The sequence below is a fragment of the Ipomoea nil genome, unplaced genomic scaffold (assembly GCF_001879475.1).
Source record: "Ipomoea nil cultivar Tokyo-kokei standard unplaced genomic scaffold, Asagao_1.1 scaffold2426, whole genome shotgun sequence".
NCBI classification, from domain to species: domain Eukaryota; kingdom Viridiplantae; phylum Streptophyta; class Magnoliopsida; order Solanales; family Convolvulaceae; genus Ipomoea; species Ipomoea nil.
Window position 1 is genome coordinate 139,602 of NW_017618854.1, and position 16,647 is coordinate 156,248.

Sequence of the window (16,647 nt, forward strand, 5' to 3'; positions counted from 1 at the left end):
TTGAGGCTCACGAATAACTTGAGACTACAGAGCTTAGCTTTAGAGGAAAATAGACAGACGGTTGATTGGTTTTCAAAATGGATTATAGACATTGGAGATGGGATTGCAGGGGTTGTAACGACGGTTTGTCTGAGATTGATATTCTGGCACAGTTTCTGTTGAAGTGTGGACCCGATCCAATAGCAACTACTGAGAAAGGTGACAAAATTGCTATATATATCAACTACTGAGAAAGGTGACAAAATTGCTATATATATATATATATATATATATATATATATATATATATATATATATATATATATATATATATATATATATATATATATAGAAAATATATATCTTCCGTACAAAATAATTTCTACAACTAAGTTACTAGACAACGAGCTAATTAGCCCAATTAATACAAATCTTAAACACTGATATATAAACTCTCTAAACTTTCAGCACCGGATGCGTATATCTACACGTTAGCTATTAATTGGATAATTATTTTCTCGAATTCAAGCAATGATAACATCAAAAAACATAATCGATCCAACTCAATTTTTCAATTGCACTATATAATATTCGATGTTATAATTTATACAATTATATATCGATCGAAATATTCTTAAAATATTATAACAAATCTAGTCCGTGCAACGCACGAGTGAAAATACTAGTATATAATAAAAAATTGTATCCGTGCATCGCATTGTTAATTGTGCAATTATGTGCTCGAATTCAAGTAAGGATAACATCAGAAAACATAATCGATCGAACCCATTTCATCAATTGCACTATATAATATTCGTTATTATAATTTATATAATCGTATATCGATCTAAATATTCTAAAAATATTATAACAAATTCATTTCGTGCAACGCACGAGAGAAAATACTAGTATGTATATATATATATATATATATATATATATATATATATATATATATATATATATATATAACTAAAATAAAAATAAATCAATTATATAAATTGCATTTGCTAAAATCTAAATATAATCCTTTTGAAATAAAAGATCTACTAATTCAATGCATTTTTAAAAACTCATGCTAAATAATAATATACCATATCATCAAAAAGTTAAAATTCAATCTTCTAATATTTATAATATTAATGTTACTTTTTTGTATTTTGGTCATTTAATTTTACAAACTTTCTGTTGTTTATTAGGCATTCTTCAATCGTACATGATGTGTATTTATGACTAGTATAGAATAAATATAATTAACATATTACACAATAAATATTATTAAAGAAGATACATTGATTAACAATGTTAAGAACTTAATATAAAATGACACTATTTCGAATCATAATTTACATTTACATTACAATATAATTTCCAGATTTGAAGGGATTGTATCATTTTTGTCCCCCCACAAAAAAAAAATGAAAAAAAAGAAAAAAAAAGAAGAAGATTGTAATATCATTTATGATGTATATATTTAGCATTAAAGGGATATTTTATATGAAATTGGCATGATCTTTAATAATAGTCAAAGTGTAATTAATATAAGTTTTTCAACCCCGCAAAGTCGGGAAGAATGAGCTAAATTATGTAAAAGGAGGCAAGTGGCGGGATATACCTTATACAAAAAGGCTTCCATCCGCAGTCCGTTACTGGCGCTCTTTTTTCTCTCCCTTTTCACGAGAAAGCGGGGGAGAACAACCTTCGTCATCATCATCAATGCCGCTCTCTTCCACCTTTTCTTTTTCTTCTCTCTCTCTCTCCCTTTCTTCATTGAATTAGATATTTTATTTAATACTTCCCAATTCATCAGCTAACCAACCAACCAAAAAAATCTAAAATTCGCATTGCTTATTACCAATTCTCGAAGCATTTTGTTCACAATTCGAATGGATCACCGGTAAGGTGTTCCGGTCAAGGTTTTGTTGCGGAAATCGGTGTTTTGATCTGTAGAGGCGTTGATAGGGCTTGGAATCATGGATAAGAAGAAGTATCCGATTGGAGCGGAGCATTACACGCTGTATGAGGAGATAGGGCAAGGAGTCAGCGCCTCTGTTCATCGCGCTCTCTGTATTCCTACGAATGAGGTTGTCGCCGTCAAAATCCTTGACTTCGAACGCGATAACTGTGATCTGGTAATAGTTATTTATTTTTTGCTCACGATAATGTGTTTTTATTGTGGAATCCACCAACTTTATTCTGTGCAACAAATGTTTTCAGCCGGTGTTAAGCAATATGATGGTGATGGAATTTGATTCTTCATATTTATTTGTTGGAAAGTTTATTGCATTATACTCCGTATTAGACGTACTTTGTACCAAATAGTTGGGAATTATAAATGGATGACAAGGTGACTTGGATCCTACGGAGTATTGTTGTTTTCAAGTTATATTGTTTACACAGCTTTCAATTGAAATATTAAAAAATAATTTTATATGTTCGAAATTATATCACTTGTTCTTTGAATTTCTTTTGATTTTTAATACTATAGCTCCTTTCCAGGTTCCATCCCTGTTTGGCTTGCTAGAGACACCTTGAATAAGGTGAAAGAATATTTTGAAAAATGCAGTGTCTATAACCGAATGGAGAAGAGCAAATAATAGGGAATTTTACAAACATACATGAACAAATTTTAGAGCTCGGATAATAAACAATTAGAGTCATATATATATATATATATATATATATATATATATATATATATATATATATATATATATTAAGATTATACAATTATACTACTTTATTAATTTTATTGGGATGCCGGATGTGGAATCTAAATATCTTATGTTTTAAGTTTTTATGTTTTTGGCTTGTAATGTTAACAAACAAATTTTGTGTGTGTGTGTGTTCTTTTTTTTCTTGGGACTGGTATTTTCACTTTGATATCTTCTTTTGGACTTATTTGTATTACTTTCATAGTAGTTATGTTATTTGTTTGGTTATTGTTCATGAACATAGACTTTTCTTGTTCATAAATGAATTATGATTATGAACATGCGTATGTGTTTGTTTATTTAGCATTCATGGACGTGTTCTTCAAATATTAAAGAACATGTTTGTGAATGTTAATGAACACTAATGAACACTTAATAAACGAACACGAACACTCCAAAAATCTTAACAAACCAACACGAACAACCTCTGCCTCGTTCATGTTTGGTTTGTTAACAGCTGTAGCAAATAGACCTATTTTATAATGTGTAATTACCTCTTCACCAAAAAAAAATGTGTAATTACCTTCCTACTATGGTCTTATTCAAAATTGTTTCATTGGTCCCTGCAAGTTTTTCTTGTATTCCTGTAACTTGCATAATATTCTTTTTGTTCTGCAATATTGCTTTAAAAAAATAAATAAAGGTTAACTGATTATTTATGGTGTTGTATGACAAAAGTTCTGTTTATCTGATTCTTGCTTTCTGAAACAGAGTAATGTCTTCCGAGAAGCACAGACAATGGTCTTAGTAGACCATCCCAATGTTCTTAAATCTCATTGCTCCTTTGTCAGTGATCATAATTTGTGGGTTGTCATGCCTTTCATGGCTGGGGGTTCGTGTCTTCATATTTTAAAGGCTGTTTATCCAGATGGTTTAGAAGAGGTTGTCATTGCAACAATACTGCGTGAAATATTGAAGGGTTTAGAGTATCTTCATCAACATGGCCACATTCACAGAGATGTGAAAGTGAGTTTTTACATATTGCTTATGCTCAAATTTTTATGCATGTATTATGTCAATTTCTTCCCCTATTTGGATCAATGAGTGAAGCTAATGTGACCAAGGAGATATACAGATCTAATGATGACATAGCTATTGACAAGTAGCGGAAAGTTAGTTAAGATAATGCCAAAGGAGTAAATTCTTCTTGTGTCCTTTGTTTTATTAACCATCCTCAGGCTGGAAACATTCTTATTGATGCACGGGGAGGAATTAAGCTTGGCGATTTTGGTGTGTCTGCTTGTTTGTTTGATTCGGGTGACAGAACACGCATGAGAAATACATTTGTTGGTACTCCTTGTTGGTAAGCTCTATATTGGTATAATGTTTGTTATACACACATGTACAGCACTAGTTTGAGGTTTAAGCTCTATATTGGTATAATGTTTTTGTTATACACACATGTACACACAAACATTATCTTCTGTTGCACTAGTTTGAGGTTTATGGCATTTTGGTGTGTTTTGAATTTCCATGCTTAGTGGTATTGATGCTTAACCAAATCCTCATCACTTTAATCCTCTGACTTCTGTGTTGGATGACATGGATACTAATTTCTTTGTCATTATCAACTAATTTATTTTTCAGGATGGCACCAGAGGTTATGGAACAGTTGCATGGTTATGATTTCAAGTAAGTGCTTTTCCCTTTGTTTCAATCATTATGAAATGTATTGATATAGATGTACCTATCGTTTTCTTCTCTCTTCTTTCAGAGCAGATATTTGGTCTTTTGGTATTACTGCTTTAGAACTTGCCCACGGCCATGCACCTTTCTCAAAGTATCCTCCAATGAAGGTGATAGTCAAAGCAAAAGCTTTGTGTTCATGTCTTTTGGAGCCTTACCATATCATTAATATTTGTTACATTACTCATTAATCAGGTGCTGTTAATGACACTGCAAAATGCACCTCCTGGCCTTGATTACGAAAGGGACAAGAAGTTCTCCAAGGTATTTTGCTAAGAAACATCTTTTGGGAATTGTTTAGGAATAAGTAAATTGACTTGTTTTATTTGTTTTCTTATCTTAGTCATTTAAGCAAATGATTGCTAGTTGCTTGGTAAAAGAGCCTTCAAAAAGACCTTCAGCTAAGAAGTTGTCGAAACATTCTTTCTTTAAGCAAGCTCGGTCAAATGATTATATAGCACGAAGATTGTTAGATGGCTTGCCAGCTCTTGGTGATCGGATTAGGGAATTGAAGGTTAGCTCTGATGCATGTGTTTCAGTTTGTTTCCTTAATTGAGAAATGCTCTGTCCATATTGTTGCCTCTGTTTTGTACTCTATACTAATTGTAGATTCTGCCCACTTAATGTAGAAGAAAGAAGAACAAATGTTGGCACAAAAGGAAATACCAGATGGACAAAAAGAAGAAATATCTCAGGTTTGATTTCTGATATTCATAACCAATCTAACAGGTCAAATAAAAGAGAGTACCTTGATTCTCAAACTTCTTCACACTAAAGCAATGCCCACAAATGTATTTTGTAGCACTATAATCCTTTTATGTTGATTGCTTATTCTCAGGTTTTCTTTTTTGCTAATTTTTGTATTTAGTTGGTTATTTCTCCCAAATATTCCAGTCTGAGAAAAATTTTCAAGTTTAACTTGTTAAATTTTGTCTATTCTTGATGTCGTTTAGTGTTATATATATTACATTATATTTGAGATGACTATTATGAGTATGTTTGAAAAACTATGTGTCAAGATAATAGCATGTTGGTTATTGGAAGTTCAGAGGGGTTTTGGGGATTGTTTCATTTGGTTTATGGTCAAAGTTATTTTAACTGCTTTACCTATGATGTTGGCAGTCTGCAGGAATAGCTTTTATTTTTTGAGATTTCTATATGATTGGGTATATTTTGGTTTCTGTAGATTTCTTTTTGAGATGACAATCCTTTTATGTTGCTTGCTTATTCTCAGTGTTTTTTTTTTTTTTTTTTGCTAATATTTGTATTTATGATTTGCAATTCTTACAGCTTAACTTTAGTATTAGGCATCAATTATAGGTTAAAAAAAAATTTCTTTTTCTTAAAACTGCCATTTACTCTTTGTCGTATTCATATGAACAAACAGAAAATTTGTGGCAGTTTGGTTTCCAAAGTATACTAGGTGATGACTGAAAAGTGCTTTTCTAAACTCCAAAACAGTTTGATCCTTCAGGGTACAGAGAACCTAATTTTTGTACATTACATGACCTTTGTTGCTATTAAAAGAGAGAACACAAACTCATCAATGTACTAAAATATTGTAATATTGGAGTATCAGTATTAAGCTGACTGAGAAAGTTCCAGTTGACTATTGTAAACATAATAAATACATGCCTAGTTGATTATAAGCATAGTAAAATACATCCTTTCAAGTAATGAAACATCCTGGCAGCTTAGGGAAGCATAGTAGACACAATTAATCTGTTGAAATTGAAGGATTAAAAGGCCTAATGAATGGCCGGCCAATGGCCAATGGCCACTACCCACCAATTAGACGGAAGCTAAATATATGAAATCCAAAGGATATGGATGTATAATACTAATGATAATAACATTGTATTGTGTACATTCTAAGAGAGATACATGCTTATATAGAAGTATGATGTTTTGGGCCTAAATAATGGGTTAGGTACTTAGGTTACAGTAGGATTTCAACTTTCTATATTTCAACAGAATCCATTCTTTAAGATTAATTGCATGATAATATGTAGCTCTTTTCCTAATTTATAGACTATGGATTGTCTAGGTTATTTTCTTGCTTATGGTTATGATTTCTTTTTCTCTCATTTTGTTCTCTTTCCAACACTACAGAATGATTTAAAAACCTTTTAACTTTTCTTTATTACACCCATGTTTACTTTTGTTACACTTATTAATTTCTCAGATCTCTATTTGCTTGAAAACATGTGCAGAATGAGTATAAACGTGGGATAAGCAGCTGGAACTTCAACCTTGAAGATCTCAAGGCCCAGGCTTCTTTGGTATAGTCAATTGTTGTGCATTCTAATGAATATTCATCTCTAAGTTATCTCAAGGGAAAATTAATTTAACTCAATTGGCAAAGGCATATTGGGTTTTGCATTGGGAAGTTCAAGTAACATTTTGAATACTTTTTGTTCATTTTGTTAACAAGTATAGTTGATTTAATTCCAAAATAGCTCTCTTTTCCTTTTTCACCTTTCAGATTCCAGATGAAGAAATCCTTTCTGTTGCGAGCTCAAATTCTCTAGTATCTCTGGACACTAGTGGAAAGAAACTTCAACACCAGTCTTCATTTTTAAGTCGATCTTCAGATAATGCAGAAACTGTATGCCAATTTCTATTTTTACAGTTTTGACTAGGATGCTGTTCTGGTGTATTTTCTCCTAAAATGTTTTGTATTGACAGGATGATTACAACCTATCTGCTCCTCTTTCTCCCGTGGACCCAACATCAGCTTGTAACATGTATGTGTCTTTTCATAAATCTTTCTAAATATTCTTGTATAATGTTTCTGCAATCAAACATTGATATTATATAAACGCATGCACCTTCTCCTATGAAGTCTGGTAAATTATAATTGTATGGGAGTATGGTGGTTTAATATGAGCATTTTGGGCACTGCCCATCTACTTTGCATAACTTAGCTTTATTGACTGTAGTTTAGTGTGTAACTTGCCTTGCTTTTAATTTACAGAGCTAAATGTGAAAAATCAGATGATGATGTCAGTCTTGCTAGTTCATTCCAGGACAACCATATTTCAAGAAGTTCATCTCCTTCTTATGACAACTTACTCGAAAGGAATTTACCTGTCAAATCTGAGCAGGAGGTTGATGGAAAATTAACTGAGAGCTCCCCTACAAATTCAAACCAAAGAAATGAATTTTGGTAGGTATATTTCCCTTTTGTTTTTCTTCAGTGTTTCATATCAAGTACCCAAATTTTGTTTTGTACTTTTCCCTTTGTTTTTAAAATTGATCCATAGTATTCTTTATGAGTTCTTATGAAGCAGTATGTATTTCTAGAGACAATCCATTTCTACAGTCTCAGTGATAAATGTTCACCTAATTACAGCTCACCTTGCAATGATGCACCAGCTGAAGCCATTAATAGAACTAGTAGAACATCAGGTGAGTTACCATGTTTTATTCTCATTTTAGTTTTAAAAATATTTGGTACATGATTTAGGTTATTCATTGAATCACAAACTAATGAATGCAGCAAATGGTGAAGATTCTGATGATAAGACAAAGTGCCCTATTGTTCAGCAAAAAGGACGTTTCAAAGTTACCTCTGAGAATGTTGATTTAGAAAAGGTGAATTCATAACCATTTATGTTTTCCCAATACTATTGATAGATGAAAATTGCTTTTACACATAATTTCTTCCCATAGGTTCCTCCAACTCCAATGCTACCAAAAAGCCACAGTGTGCAGGTTGGTCACATCCCTCAGCCTGAACTTTCCTACTATCAAAACATTCATGCTTGAGTTTGAACAAACTTAGTTGTACAGAAAGGAGATTAAAAAAGATCTTTTACGCTTGATTCCTGGTTTGATGCAGGCATTTACACAGCATCCATCTGTGTCTCAATCATTCGCACCAGAGTCCATGGCACCAAATATTCCTGTTCATTCATTTTTCAGAACATTGCAAAATATTTTGCAGACAAATATTATTCAAAGGGTAGGCATTGGTCAGAAATTGAAACATTTAAGCCTGTTTAGTAGCAGAAAATGTTATCAATTGTCTATCTCTAGTTTTCTAAAATTTTTCTAGTTCTCATTTTCTATTCGAAAACTAAGAAATTTGTTCAAATCCAAACAATTTCTAATTTGTAAAATATAGATTTATTTGAATTTTGATTGTTTCTTTCAGTGATCAATAAATAGTGGTGATGTGTGGTTGGTAGGGAGACGGGGTGGCGCTTGATATGTACGTAGTGATAGCAATAATGGGTAAATAGTTGGAAGTAGAGGTGGGGGTGGGGGTACTAGGTTGGGGTGAGATTAGGAATTTGGTGGTAGGTACGTACGTAGGTGATGACGTGTGATTGTATTGGTAGATTGGTGGTTATAAACAAAATTTTATGAAGTTGGAAAATAATTAATTAAAAAACATATTTTATATTTTTTCTTCTGAAAATTAGAGAATTTTTTAGTTAGTAAACATGCCCTGGAAGTTCCCCATTTGCATAAGAGGTATGATGTTTGTATCTTTGCACAGGACAATATCCTTAGCCTGATGAGGCAAGCCACTGGTTCTGATCCCATAGGTAGGAGCAATTAAAAATTTAAAACTCCTTTGAATTTCATTTATAACTTGTGCAAACAGTTTTACCCTCTTCAATGCACATTCATCTACCCTGTGCAGTGGACTCTGGATCCCTTTCTCTGAACCACGGAGCAACAGAGAAATCATTGGTACGCGTTTTGCTATAATTCTGTCCATTTGGCATTACATTTCTGTTTTCATTCCTTTAAATGCTCCTGCTAGACGGCTTCAAGTTTCTAACCATCTTCTTTAATACAACCAACAAAATTGCACATTCCCCTTGTTACCTTTAGCTGGAGATAGCTCATGACAAAGAGAAAGAACTACTTCGTGAAATCAGCGATTTGCAATGGAGGTATATTATGGTTACACACATTCTTATGACTCTCTCTTCACAATACAATTTACTTGCTCTGAAACCGTCTTCCTTTTATCTGCAGGCTCATATGTGCCCAAGAAGAGCTTCAAAGATACAAAACAGATAATGCTCAGATTTAGGAGATGTGATATTGCCTGCCACATATAGAATCAACATCCAAAGTTATTGAAATGGAAAATTTAGAGAATAAGTAGACTGCAGTGTAAGGGATGTGAAATTATTTAGTATGCTTTTTTTTTTTTTTTTTTTTTTTTTTTTTTTTTTTTTTCCTTATAATTTTAACATTTTATGTACAGTTAGTTCCTTGCTAATAGGTGACGAGATGCTTTTTATTATCTCTACCAGTTTCTGCAGATTAACCAACAGTTATTCCTGTATATGGTTATTAACTTTTGAGTCTTCTCTACTCACTAAAATTTATTAGTTGCCTTAAAGTTGGTCCCAATGTCAGCATTTTTTAATTACTCCGTACACACTTTTATTGTCGACTAGTTATATATGTTTGAGTTAATACCCAAAATAGTCCCTCGACTATGTCGTAATTACCAATTTAGTCCTCGACTATCATTCTTACCCAATTAAGTCCTCAACTATATAATTTTTACCCAATTTAGTCCTTTGTCAATTTGACTGTCAAAAGTGGAAATAAAGTTGTAATTTTACAAGTTTTCTCCTTCCTCTGCATTTAGCAGCGCTAAACCATAAACCATGTGGCAATAAGCTCCGGTTGGGTTCTAAACCTGTTAGTATCGAAGTAGTGGTTGTGCATCAGATAGCCCATGAATTTGATTTTCAACGATTTTTTGACGATCGAAATCTGATCGGAGTGTATTGCTGCATGGTTTGGCGCTGCTAAATGGAGAGGAAGGAGAAATCTTGTAAAATTATAATTTTATCCCGACTTTTGACAGTCAACAAACAGTCAAATTAATACAGAGGACTAAATTGGGTAAGAATTATATAGTTGAGAACTTAATTGAGTAAAAGTTACATAGTTGAGGACTTAATTGGGTAAGAATGGTAATTGAGGACCAAATTGATAATGAGTTAATACCCAAAATCGTCCTCGACTATAGTGGTTTTTCTCAATTTCGTCCTAAACGACTTTGGTGACCTAATATCGTCCCAGACTTTTGTGTTTCGCTCAATTTAGTCCTCCATTTGTTATTCCGTCAAATTGGTATTAAATTAAGGGACAATTCAGTAATGTTAATATTGATCTCTCTTTACTTTCAACTTGTCAAGTGCAAAATTCCTCTTTCTTGTACGAATTACACCCAGATTTACTCCCGGACCTGCAAATCAAATTTTATATTCGTAGTTTTAGGAGTAATTCGTAAAAAAAAAAGGGATTTCGCAGTTCACATGTCTATGAGTAAAGAGATGCCAATATTAAAATTACTGAATTGTCTATTTATTTAACACCAAATGGACAGAATATCAAATGAGGGACTAAATTGAGCAAAAACACAAAAATCTGGGACTAAATTGAGCGAAACACAAAAGTCTGGGACGATATTAGGTCACCAAAGTCGTTTAGTGATTTTTCTCAATTTCGAGTATTAACTCAATTGATAATTATGGCATAGTCGAGGGACCATTTTAGGTATTAACTCTATATGTTTTAAATTACGATTTTAATTTTAATTTTAATTTTTGTTGTTGAATACTTTCATTGTTCTATCATCCCTTGTTAGCTCGAACTAGGAATGATAATATGTCAGGGATGTATCCCACATGTTTTTTACTAAAACAATCAACTTTCAAGGAATAGTGACAATAATAAGAAATTTTTAAAACTTATATAAAATTAGGAAAAATTCGTTTGAGACTTTAAGGGTCGTTTACCAACAGAAAACTGTTTTCTGTTTTCTATTTTCTAATTTTTCAGTTAACATGTTAGAAGTGCAAGTCTCAAACGAGTTTCTTGAAATTTCTGAATTGTTTTTGGATCATCAACGAGAAATGCAAAAAAACAAAAAGCTGACGAGACACATCAGTTTTCGATGGGTCTCGTCAGTCTGACAATAAAGGCTTCACGAGACGAAAAAACAAATGTCATTTTTTTTAATAGTTTCGTCTTTTTTTTTTTTTTTTTTTTTAAATAGTTTCATTTTTTGGACTTACGTATCTCACCACCGTATATCCATATTTCAAACCATTCCATCTATAAATATCACATATCTTATCACTCAAACTCACACATACATAAATGCCACCCCATCTTACAACTCCATACAGTCATATAAATACTACCATGATAGGCTTTATTTGATATCACAAAAAGGCACATCAGCCGTTGAAGAAAATAGGAATAAGGATCAAATAGGCCATTGAACTAGACACTAAAATACAATTAGACTATCCAACTCAAAAAAGTTACAATTAGGTCCTTGAACATGACAAATTAAAATAATTTAACCCAAAGTGACCTATTGACCTGGTAATTAGATGACATGGCGGTAAACAAATTACTTTTTTGAAAAAAAAATATTTTAATTATTTTAAATTTAAAGAAAGAAAGAAAAAATTTCTGGCCACCCCTTCCCCCTCGTGGACCTGTTTTCGTCTCCGAAGAGCCACGAAGACCATTTAGAATTCTTTCAAGCTGAAGTAGTATTGTGACTACTGTGCCTCCTTGATTCCATTACTCAAACCCAAAGCTTCATGGGAAAATGGTCTTTGATCAGAACAAAGCTCTCAGCCCTTCAGATTCACCTCTCTGATCTCTCCTCCGCCGCCAATGACAACCCTCTCTCGGCGGACCTTCTCCGGTCACTCTCCGCCACCATTTCAGACAGGCTGTCTCTTCAGTTCGCTGCCACAACCCCAACCCTCCCCGGCGGGAAGCGCAAGACGCAGAACAACATCTATTCCTTGCCCGCAAAAATCGATAGCCTTAGCAGGGACCTCGAGGTTCTTATCAAGAGCGGCGTTCTCTGCGAAAACGACGCCGTTTGGTTGAGTAGTTATTCGAAGAGGGAGACGATTAGGGCGGAGACGACGAATCTGATCACTCGGCTCCAGATCGGGACCACTGAGTCGAAGAACACGGTGCTCGACTCACTCCTCGGACTGTTGTAGGAAGACGATAGGAGCGTGTTGATCGAGGTGTCGAAGGGAGTCGTTCAGGTGCTTATCAGCCTACTCGATTCCACTTCTTCACCGGAGATTAAGGAGAAAATCGTCACCGGCGAAAATTTCTACCGTCGACTCGAGCAAGCTGTTATTTCATCTTTCTTTTTTATTTTTTTGAAGTTTTTTTATTTAAAAAATTATTAAAATATTTTTTAACCGCCATGTCATATAATTACCTGGTCAACAAGTCACTTTGGGTTCAATTGCTTTAATTTGTCATGTTCAAGGACCTAATTGTAGTATTTTTGAGTTGGATGGCCTAATTGCATTTTAGTGTGTAGTTCAATGGCCTATTTGACCCTTATTCCAAGAAAATAAATAAGAAAGTATAAAAACGTCATTCTTGGTATTGTTTTCTGTAATTCAAGACATATACAAGGAAAAGAGGTGAGCATAGTGTGTTTTTATTTGGAATAAGGTTCAAATTGGCCACTGAACGTAAATTGAAAATGCAATTAGGTCACTGAACGAAAAAAAATAAAGTGCAATTACACCACCGAACACTAAAAAAACGTGCAATTAGGCCACTGAACACTCCAAATGTAATCGTTATACCGTGCACCAGGGTGCGCACAGCAATGTGCGCCCTGCGCCTCCCAAATCGACGTCGTTTTGTTAAGTTGTTAAAAAAAAAATCATCTGTTTCGAATGCACATAAATTCATAACAGAATACACATAAACTCATAACAGAATACACATAATCTAACATAATACATAATACACATAAACTCTTAACATAATACACATAAACTCATAACATAATACACATAAACTCTTAACTGAATACACATAAACTCTTAACTGAATTCACATAAATTCATAACACAATACACATAAACTTTTAACTGAATACACATAATGGGGTTTGGTTAACATAATACACATAAACTCTTAACTGAATACACATAAACTCTTAACTGAATACACATAAACTCATAACACAATACACATAAAATTTTAACTGAATACACATAATAAGGTTTGGTCTGTTCAGAAGAACAGAGTGAGGTCAACATGACGTCAGCATGAAATGCACGCGTTTTTTGGCTAGACGCACATTGCTATGTGCGGCGTGGCGCACGATATAATTTGCCCTCCAAATATATGCAATTTCACCTGATAGCAGGTTACCTGCTTATGTGGCAACTGAATTGATATTTTTAAATAATTTTTAATAATTTTAATTTTAATTTAAAATAAAATAAAATAAAATAAAAACGACCCCCTTCTCCCCCTCTTCCTTTGTCTCCGGGGAAGAGGGTGTTAATAATGTTACATATTCTATTGTTATATTTATTGTAATAGGTTTATTATTTTATGTGGTGCTAGTCTGTTTGACTTAGACTAGGCTATTAGATAGGAGTAGAATACGTTATCTATTCCTATTACTATTGTAACATCTATCTTCAGTAATTGAATTTTGAAATTCCTTTCTCATCTGGTATCAGAGCCAGACCAAAGGTCATGGGTTCGAATCTCAACGCCACTCGTAAGCGGCTACGGTTTACCGGTCCACGTGTTGGTTGGAATCCACCGTACACGTGAGGGGGCGTGTGAGCATATATCCATTAATGTGTATCCAACTATGAGCTTAAGCTTTTAGTTGAGGTGGAGCACATGTTTCAATTTGTGAGCATATATCCATTAATGTGTATCCAACTATGAGCTTAAGCTTTTAGTTGAGGTGGAGCACATGTTTCAATTTGGTATCAGAGCAGGTTTGGGTTAGATCCTCCTGTTTTTTCTCCACCACTCCCAAAATGTCGACTAATTCTTCTGAACGAACAATCACCACCACTGCCCACCATCCGCCACCACTTCCAATCCCCTCTCATCGGCACATCACTTTGTGTCGATTAAATTAACCTCCCGAAATTACCTTTTCTGGCGTACACAACTCGTCCCGTTCCTAAAAGGTCAAGAGTTGCTCGGGTACGTCGACGACGAGATTGAGTGTCCGCCGGCCACCATTGCCTCCTCCCCTTCCGGCGAATCTGCATCCGGCGTGGCAACCACCACCGGGCAAATCCCGAATCCGGCGTACAGATCATGGTGAAGCAAGACCAGTCTATTTTGTTGCTCTTCGTCTCCTCCATGTCCGACGAGGTGTTGCATTTAGCGGTTGGCCAGAGCACGGCAAAGGAGGTTTGGGATTCCATTACTGCCGCCTTGGGATCCAGTACGCGCGCTCGCTGCCCCAATCTTCTTGGGCAGTTCCAGTCGCTGCGACAGGGGAATTCCTCACCGGCGGATTACATCGGCCAAGCACAGCTCCTGGTCGAAGCTTTAGCGCTGGCCGGCCGCCCTCTTTCACTGGATGAACAGAACTTATGGGTGTTTAGGGGTCTACGGCCAGAATTTAGGTCGATGGCAGCCTCCCTCACTTTGAATGGTAATTCGGTCTCCCTTCCTCAACTTGCCTGATTTTTTACAGGCTCAGGAGTTCATCTACTCCGATGAACTCCCGATCGCGAACGTAGGCGGTGTCTGCCAGGTGGCGGACCTCCGCCAGCGCTGTATGCAGGTCGCGGCAGAAGCCAGTCGTCTGATGGCTCGTCTGGTGGTCGACACGGCTCCTCAAATCAGGGCCGTGGTCGCGGCAACCGGGGCGGACGAAGGCCGTGGAGGTCGCAGGTGGCGGGGCAGCTTCGGTGTCAAATTTGTCGGGCAAATGGACATTCAGCAATCTATTGTTACAAAAGGTTACACACGCAGCCTCCACGAATGCCTACTCGGCGAATGTTGCGGTCTCCGGTGATGAAGTGGCGTCGACCGGCGGTTTGGTTCCCGGACACGGGGGCTTCGGGCACATGCGACGCCAGATGCCTCCATGATGTCACAATCTGTGGACTACAATGGTGGGGACGTGCTCCGAGTCGGTAATGGTACGGGTTTAATATTTCACGTGTTGGGTCCTCGTCTATTCCTTCCAAGTCTAAATTGTTACAAATGTCAAATGTTTTACATGTGCCAAATTTATCTGTCCCGTTGTTATCAGTTCAAAGATTTACTAACGAAAATAATGTATTCTTTGAATTTCATAAAATTGTTTCGTTGTGAAGGATTCGATAACTCGGGCAATTCTGCTTAAAGGACCTACCACCGGTGGTTTGTATAAGCTCCTACTACCGCAGTCTCCTTTTGCGTTCATTACTTCCCGTACCACTCCTGTGATGTGGCATCGTCGATTGGGCCATCCTCACAATCAAGTTCTTCAAAAAGTGTTGCCTTTCTGTTCGGTCGTTCAGAATAAATCCAAGTCCATGAGTTCGTGCACCGCTTGTCATCTCGGGAAAGCCTCTCGTTTTCCGTTAGATAGGGTGTTAAAATCTAGTGATAATGTACTAGACTTGTTGTATACGGACATTTGGGGCCCGGCCCCGGTCCTTTCTAGTTGTGGTTTTCGATATTTTCTTTTGTTCGTTGATGATTGTACGCGTTTCTGCTGGTTTTATCCCTTACGGGTAAAATCAGATATTTATAAAACTTTTGAATTGTTTCGGGTCGCGGTAGAACGCCAATTTGAGCGTTCTATCAAATCTATCCAATCCGACCTAGGGGGTGAATATCAAAAACTGCATAAAATATTCCAAACTTTGGGAATTAACCACAGACAATCCTGTGCCTACACCCATGAACAAAATGGGAGGGTAGAGCGCCGGAACAGACACATAGTTGAAACCGGGCTCGCCTCCTTGCTGAAGGCTCAGTACCCCTTGAATTGGGATTATGCCTTCGAAACTGCTACAACCCTCATAAATTACCTACCCTCGTCAGCACTACAGTTTGAAAGCCCATATTACCGCCTATATAAAACACCGCCACCCTATAATTTTCTCCGTGTCTTCGGGTGTAAGTGTTACCCATATCTACGCCCTTACAACAGGCACAGATAGAGTATCGCTCAACCCGTGTGTGTTCCTAGGTTACCCTCCGTCATATAGGGGTTATAGATGTTTGGACCTAACAAGTGGAAAAATTTATATCTGTCGCCATGTCCGATTTGACGAGTCTGCTTTCCTTTTTCAGACTCAACAATACAGGACACAACACAGCAGGCGGTTCAGTCCATCCCTTGGGGATCGGGTCAGTTGTGACTCATCCGGCCCTGCCTTTGTACATGTTCCGCCCGAGCCTACTCCACAAGTCCAAGAACCTGCACCATTGGCCATTGAAGGTCCCACGCAGGCTACAC

General features: G+C 35.9%; 2 protein-coding genes across 2 annotated transcripts; both read left to right on the forward strand.

Moving 5' to 3' along the window:
• Nucleotides 1-1,596: 1,596 nt before the first annotated feature.
• Nucleotides 1,597-9,548, forward strand: LOC109152526 (serine/threonine-protein kinase BLUS1-like). The gene is made up of 20 exons (XM_019300226.1): nt 1,597-2,111; nt 3,405-3,659; nt 3,872-3,996; nt 4,281-4,325; nt 4,408-4,489; nt 4,575-4,643; nt 4,723-4,893; nt 5,009-5,074; nt 6,593-6,661; nt 6,865-6,987; nt 7,068-7,126; nt 7,357-7,548; nt 7,735-7,790; nt 7,882-7,976; nt 8,055-8,096; nt 8,224-8,346; nt 8,887-8,935; nt 9,034-9,083; nt 9,228-9,289; nt 9,375-9,548. Exons 1-20 carry the CDS (start codon nt 1,953-1,955, stop codon nt 9,430-9,432), a joined length of 1,950 nt encoding a protein of 649 aa, XP_019155771.1. The 5' UTR covers nt 1,597-1,952; the 3' UTR covers nt 9,433-9,548.
• A 2,432-nt stretch (nt 9,549-11,980) lies between these two features.
• Nucleotides 11,981-12,397, forward strand: LOC109152532. The gene has a single exon (XM_019300230.1). The coding sequence runs from the start codon at nt 11,981-11,983 to the stop codon at nt 12,395-12,397; it is 417 nt and encodes a 138-aa protein (XP_019155775.1).
• The last annotated feature ends 4,250 nt before the right edge of the window (nt 12,398-16,647 follow it).